General features: G+C 46.4%; 2 protein-coding genes across 2 annotated transcripts in view; one reads left to right on the top strand and one right to left on the bottom strand.

Moving 5' to 3' along the window:
- Positions 1-857, bottom strand: part of LOC104719679 (TMV resistance protein N-like) — a gene marked incomplete in the record, with an annotated part of 2,826 nt that extends 1,969 nt beyond the window's left edge. Inside the window, 2 exon segments of the mRNA XM_010437640.2 lie at positions 1-237; positions 331-857. Of these exon segments, the coding sequence (XP_010435942.1) occupies positions 1-237; positions 331-794 (701 nt within the window).
- On the top strand, positions 934-2,570 carry LOC104719680 (putative disease resistance protein At4g11170). Its single transcript, XM_010437642.1, has one exon. The coding sequence runs from the start codon at positions 1,016-1,018 to the stop codon at positions 2,438-2,440; it is 1,425 nt and encodes a 474-aa protein (XP_010435944.1). The 5' UTR covers positions 934-1,015; the 3' UTR covers positions 2,441-2,570.

A 7,753-nucleotide genomic window follows, 5' to 3' on the forward strand; every position in this document is an offset into this window, starting at 1 on the left:
TGAAATTTGAGCTGGGCATAGAGGCACTTGGCAATGGCTGTTTTGCCAATGCCTCCCATTCCCCAGATTCCAATCATACGAACCTCATCATTATTGGAGTCCATATCCAAGAGAGACTTGAGATCTTGCAAGTGAGTATCTACCCCAACAATATTTCTGAAGTCTATCTTTTGCATCATCGCCTTGCGCCTTGAAATATCGTCGACAATTTTCCCAACCATAGTTGCCTCATCAATGCTAAAATAAAAAACGGACAAAAATATAATCAAATTTTCTCCAGAGTTGATTCTACTAATTTTGTTTTAGGTTTCTGTAAGAAAAGAAGCTTACCAGAGTCCAGATTCCACACCTGAAAGATCAGCAATCAGTTTAAGAGCTTCTCTCCACTTGGGAACCTTATCCGCGTCTTCTGGACGTTGATACCTCTTTAGATCGAAACTTCCTAGCTGATGCCTAGAGGGTTCTACACCATTGAAGACAGGAAATACACCAAGTCTTCCCTTCATCTGAAGCTCCATTATCAGTTGGAGCTCCATCAAGCACCACCTGGAAGTAGCGTAGTTCCCAGAAAGCACAACGACATCAGAATCTGAACCTTCAATGGCTTTGTAGAGTTCGTCAGAAATGTGATCGCCTATCTCAAGCCTTTTGTCGTCCTTGAAGGTAATGATTCCTCTGCTAACAAGTGCTGCGTACAAATGGCTGACAATAGAATAGCGAGTGTCTTCCCCACGGAAACTGAGAAAGACATCATACATGAAGTTCGTTACACGAGATGCAGCTTGGGAAGCCATTTAAGAAAAATTGCTGAAACAGAAAACGACGAACTGTAAGAGGAAGAAATACATATCTTATCTCATTTTTATGTGGCCAAGGAATAAGCATGGCCCAACGAATTTACAAAAGTCATTGGTGGTGACTTACAAAATGAAGAAAAAATTATTTGCCATCTATCCGTCCTGCCGCAATACAAACCTGAAGCAGTTTGACATTGTTGGAACTTGGAACCAAACCAATGTCTTCTTCTTCGTTGTTGTCTGGAAGGGAGGTGGATGTCTTCCTGAGTTTCTGCTGCGAGACTAGCCATGAATATTTTCAAGAGATTTTGTTTCAATATGGCATTAAAACTTTTCAATCCAACAGATCCTGGGAGACAAGATACAGACCAATTGATCAACAGACACTAAAGGCTTTGGAAGAGTCGAAAGTCGCGGTTGTGATGATTTCTGAGACAAAACCTTGTTTCTTTGGGTTCCTTGAAGAGCTCATCGTAATACTTGAATTTCACGAGAAAGGTTTACTCAAGGTCATACCCATCTTTCTCAATGCCCACTCTTTTAGTGCGGAAGAAATCTGCCAACACTATCCGGACAAGGCGCCAAGTTGGAGAACCGCACTTGCCAAATTTACCAATATTGTCGCCGAATATCCATTTTCTCAGAATCTTGCAGGTATAGGCCAATCAGATTGGCTCAAGCAAATTGCTCATGACATTTTTCTTCTCTTGCTCGGTTTCACATCAAACAATTTGAATGACCTTGTTGCAATGGATCGTCACATGAAAGTGGTTTGTGGCCTGTTGGCTTCAGAAGATAACAAAGAGGTTCGTACCATTGGCATTTGGGGTAGTGCAGGTGCTGGGAAGACAACACTTGCAAGGTACATCTATGCAGAGATCTCAGTTAATTTTCAGACACATGTTTTCCTAGAAAATGTCGAAAACATGAAAGACAAGATTCTAAAGTTTGAAGGGGAAGAAGATGCAACGGTAATAATAAGTTCAGATCACGATGAGCATGAAATTACCGAAGCAAGGCGTAAACACCGGAAATTTCTCCTTATCGCTGATGATGTGAACAGCATAGAACAAGGGAAGTGGATCATTGAATACGCTAGCTGGTTTGCTCCAGGAAGCAGGGTCATTCTTATTAGCCAAAACAAGGATTTGCTTGTTGACGCCGGGGTGAAGCATGTGTATGAAGTCAGATCTTTAAGATATGATGAAGCTCTTCAACTCTTCTCCCAATTTGCTTTCAAGCAGCCTTATCCACCTTCTGATTTCGAACAGCTTGCAGTTCGTGCTGTACATCTTGCAGGCTTTCTTCCTTTGGGCCTTAGACTGCTAGGGTCGTTTTTAACTGGTAAAGGTAGAGAGGAGTGGGCAGCTACACTGCTCAAACTCAAGGCAAAGAAAGGTGGAAATATAATGCAAGTCTGGAAACTTATGGAACCATCAGGAGATAAAGGTCAAGAGGAATGGGAAGCTGTTGCAGACATTAGGGAAGGGAAGGAATCATCAGAAGATAAAGGTAAACAAGAGAGGGAAGTTTCTGCAGACATTATGGAAGGAAAGGAATCATCACAAGATAAAGTTCAAGAGGAGAGGGAAGTTGCTGCAAACACTATGGAAGGAAAGGAATTATCACAAGACAAACAATAATAGCACTGTGAAGATTCACCTGTACCATTTCCCCTTTCAGATAATTCGAGTGTGGAGCTTGACTTGTTGTAATGTTTCCGGAAACTGTAATGCTTATGTTGTTCCGTTTAATAAACATGCGATGATTATTGTTTTCCAGTATTGTAAAAAGAGAATGTTACATACCTGTGATGAGAAAAGACAAGACAAAGCCACTGTGGAGGAATCATAGCTTAGCCACGGTAACCTAGCATGATCAAAGACTAGTTACTGATCTGACTTCTTCAACGATGTCCTTATCTCTCTAAAGAAAATCAACTCAGGGTGCTGTTGGTGCGGGAATTGGCACCCCCAACATACCGATCTAAACCTGCAAGGAAACCGGATATCTAAACCAGGAGTTCGGACAATAAAGGACTCGGGCTCTAAGTGGAGGCCCAATAGCATCAAGAGGCCTAGTTCCGAGGTGAGAAACCGACTTACACCTCATCCAGCGGCTGACCTAAGAAGAAATGAGAAACTTTCCTAATCACCTTGACTATGATTTGGAAAGTGGATATATTCTGTAAATCTAAGAAAGTCTATAAATAAAGGGGATCCCTTCATTGTAAATCATCTAGCAATTAATACAATTCCCCTACTTTTACTTGTTCTTGAGCGAAAACCCTAACTTTTTCCTCAAGACATTTCAATTCCTTAAGCTAACTAGTTTTGATTCGAATTCTTAAAGAGATAGTTTTATTGAATTTGTTTCCCCCTTCAAACAAATTCATTGTAAGAAATCCAGTTTCTACAATTGGCACCGCCTGTGGGGACGCTAAGTTCTCAAATCACTTCTCTTTCTGATTCCTTCGAAACTCGTTTGGCAAGAAAGACCATGTCTCCAGCATCCAACAACGGTGTCACCTACGTAGCCGCTCCCCAACAAGACAACCCGGTCACCGGAGCCACTAACTCGCAAGAGGTCACCACAAATCCACCTGCCACGCTTGTCTACGTCCGACGCCACCTCGGAACATCAGAGAACCCAGCTGACCACTCGACCACTCCCTCAGTCAAAGTGGAGGATGTTCAAGCACCCCATCACGAAACCCATGAGCTTAGCGGAGAGCGTCACGCTGATGACTCTGGTGCCAGACAGACTTCATCCGCACAGGTCAGCAGTTAGTCCTCCCAACTCGTCTCTATGGACGACCTCCGTCTCGTGTTCGGAACGATCTCCAAAGATCTCTTCAAGGTGATATCCGACACAAATCAACGGATGGACGCAATGGAACGCAACGCATCCCTTCCACTCCAGCAGAACACCGTGCCACCACGAGTGGCCCAAGGGAATGGGTCCCTAAACCGTCAACTGTTCAACGACCCTCCACCTTTAGCCTTCCACTCTCGAAACCAACACGTACCCTCAGTACTAGCCTCAGGGGTACAACAAAACGTCGGACAATCCTCTCAAGGAAATCCGGATCCTGCTCCCTATCCCGAACTAGAGGAGATTCATCTCAAAATCCGGGATATGGGATCCCTCCTCCACCAGGCTGTGAGCACAGTCCCGGAGATCGACAGGATGTTTGAGGCCACACAGCGAACTCCGTTTACCAATCGAATCCTGGAGACCTACGTCCCGACCGTGAAATTAAGGTTCCCAACCTACGAAGGGACGAAGGATCCGGTACAACACATGACCCTGTTCATGGCTACTGTATCCAAGGCCAGATTTACCGAGGAACAGAACGATGCTGGTCAGTATCAGTTGTTTGTCGAAGTTTCATAGGGAACGCTCTAACTTGGTTCTCTCGACTCCCGGCGAATTCAATCGATACCTTCGCTCAGCTGTCAACAGCCTTCCTACAAAACTACCGGGTCTTTATAGAATGCGGTATTTCCAGCGCTGAATTATGGGAAACAGTCCAGGAGCCTGGCGAAGCTCTGCGACAATACCTCACCAGATTCAAGCAAAAGTACGCCAGCGTCTCGGTCACTGAAGACGTAGCGATCGCCGCCTTCAAGAAAGGACTCATTCCCGGGTCGCCTTTGCAAGTGGACCTTAATATCCGCGAGGCCAGGGATATAGACGATGCGCTTCATCGGGGATCTCGGTTTGCATACGTCGAAGAGGACGAAGAAAGGCGAACCGCGAAGGCCCCTCCTACACGCTCGGCCTTGGCAAAAGAAAAAAGCCCGAAAGCATCACGATCCAAGAGATCCCACTAGGACTTCTGAAAGCCGATCAGATAATGGAGGTGCAATACCCTGATTGGCTGGCGAACCTGGTGGTGGTCAAGAAGAAGAACTGTAAATGGAGAGTCTTCGTCGATTTCATCGACCTCAATAAAGCATGTCCCAAGGATTGTTTTCCTTTACCTCATATCGATCGACTCGTAGAAGCCACCGTGGGGAACTCGAGAGAAAAACACGTTCATCACGGACACAGGGACCTACTGCTACAAGGTGATGTCGTTCGGGCTGAAAAACGCGGGGGCGACTTATAACCGCCTGGTCAATACGATGTTCGCCGACCTTTTTAGGGAAGACGATGGAAGTCTACATTGACGACATGTTAGTCAAGTCCCTCATAGAGGAGTAACATATACAACATCTTGCCGAATGTTTTGACATCTTGGATAGATTCCAGATGAAGCTAAACCCAACCAAGTGCACATTCGGGGTGACTTCGGGGGAGTTCTTGGGATATATTGTCACTGAGCGCGGAATTGAAGCAAATCCAAAGCAAATCGAAGCAGTGTTTGGGCTCCCATATCCGACCAATAAACGAGAAGTACAACGCCTGACATGCCGAATAGCCGCGCTGAACCGGTTCATTGCCCGATAGACAGACAAATGTCTCCCTTTTTACCAGCTCCTCCGAGGTAATAAAGATTTCCACTGGGATGGTGCCTGTGAGGTCGCCTTCGGACAACTCAACGAATACTTGACCAGCCAACCGGTACTCGTCAAGCCCGAGGAGGGGGAGACATTATATCTCTACGTCTCTGTCTCCAGCTCGGTGATAAGCGGGGTGCTTGTCCGAGTCGCGGCGACCAACGAACAATTTTTTACATAAGTAAAGCTCTCAACGACGCGGAGACGCGTTATCCAACCTTGGAAAAGTTGGACCTCGCTCTGATCACCGTCGCTCGGAAGCTTCGACCTTATTTCCAGTCGCATTCTATCGTTGTGTACACTGATCAACCGCTCCGGACTATCTTTCACAGCCCTCTTCACTCCGGGCGAGTTGCAAAATGGGCGATTGAGTTAAGTGAGTACGACATCGAGTTTCTTTCTCGCTCCAGCCAAAAATCACAGGTCCCCCGAACTCGAAGAAGCCATACCTAAAGAGGAACCTTGGACGTTGTTCGCCGACGACTCTTCCTCCAATCAGGGATCCGACGTTGGGATCATTCTCTGATCGCCAACTGGAGAGGTTCTCGAGCAGGCTTTGAAACTTGGTTTCAAGGCATCAAACAACAAAACTGAATACAAAGCCGTCCTAGCCGGGCTGCGTCTGGCACAAGGGGTCGAGGTTGCTAGCTTTCAAGTTTTTTTGCGATTCCCAGCTAGTGGTTAGCAAATTCAGTGGGGAGTACGACGCTAGGAATGAGTGCATGGGGGCGTATCGCCAACTACTTCGAACTCTCTCGTAGCAGTTCGCCTCATTTCAGCTAATCAAAGTTCCAAGGAGCAAAAACGCGTCGGCAGACGCTCTCGCCGCTCTGGCAAATTGTTCTGACTCGGGCTTGCGACGAACGATTCTGATCGAATGCATCGAAACAACTAGCATCGATCATACCGATATGACGTTTGCCATTAGTGATAAAACGGGACCAATGGAGGTCGACGAGCTTGCTCAAGGGTCCGCAAGTGTAACGCAACCTCCAGTCGACTGGCAACTTGAGATCAATATGTATATCGCCGATGGCAAGGTCCCAGAAGATCGCTGGCAAGCTCGACGTTTGAAGGTCCGGTGTGCACATTACATTATGCTGAGAGATAGCTTTTTCCGATGCAGTTCGTCTGGAACTTTACTCACCTGTGTTAACAGGGAAGAGGCAGATCGGATAATGACTGAGGTTCACGAAGGAGACGGCGGTAACCATTCTAGAGGACATGCACTTGCTCTGAAGATAAAAAAAGATGGCCATTATTGGTCGACCATGGTCGTTGACTGTGAGGCTTTCTCGGCGAAATGCGAAGCTTGTCAACGTCACAGATTAATGAAACATGTGCCTCCCGAACTACTAAACACCGTCACCGCGCCATATCCCTTCATGCGTTGGGAAATGGACCTCGTTGGGCCACTGCCTCCGTCAAAGTCAAAGCGTTTCCTTCTGGTCTTGACCGATTACTTCACCAAGTGGGTAGAGGCTGAATCGTTTCATAAGGTGCAATCGCTGGACGTCACCAACTTCATCTGGATGAATGTCATCGGCCATCACGGACTCCCATATGAGATCGTCACTGATAATGGAACACAATTCACCTCGCTCATCAGCAAACGTTTTGTCAGCAAGTGGGGGATACGCTTGAGCACCTCGACTCCCAGATATCCCCAAGGGAACGGTCAGGCCGAAGCCATGAACAAGACCATAATAGAAGGGTTGAAGAAATGCCTCGGACGAAGAAAAGGAGCTTGGGCAGACCAACTTGATGGCGTACTATGGTCCTACCAGACTACCCCACGGCGAGCTACGGGGCAGTCTCCATTCTCACTAGCATATGGCATCGAGGCATTGGCTCCAGCCGAGACCGGGGTGCCAACATTGCGACGTGCTATGTTGGTCGACCACTCTGAGCTTAACGATAGCATGATGTTCGACCACATTGACTTTGTCGAAGAATTGCGTGATCGAGCTCTAATCCGAATCTAGAATTATCAAAACGCGGCGGCCAAATACTATAACAAAGCTGTCCATCACCGACGTTTCAATGAGGGCGATCTAGTACTGCATGAAGTTTATGAGAATACTAAGGAAATAAATGCCGGTAAACTCAGCGCTCGTTGGGAAGGGCCATACCTCATTTCCAAAGCAATCCGTCCTGGAGTTTACGAGCTTATGACCATGGAGGACACGCAGATCAAAAATTCATGGAACGCGGCTCATCTTAAACGTTATTACTACTAGGTCGTTAACCGATCTCGGTTCTGAAACCGTTTGTACTATGAACTACGACTGGCTTGATCCCAATTTTGGGTACGTAGACAGCCCCAAAGTGCTTTCAATAGAATTTTGTGGGCGCAGCTGGAAGAATAACGAGATTTCTTTTTACTAAAGCAAAATCTTTTATTTCAATTCAAGTACAAAGTCAGTTCGGCATCTCGCCTCGCAAAAAAAA

Source organism: Camelina sativa, chromosome 10 (assembly GCF_000633955.1).
Source record: "Camelina sativa cultivar DH55 chromosome 10, Cs, whole genome shotgun sequence".
In the NCBI taxonomy this organism is placed as follows: Eukaryota; Viridiplantae; Streptophyta; class Magnoliopsida; order Brassicales; family Brassicaceae; genus Camelina; species Camelina sativa.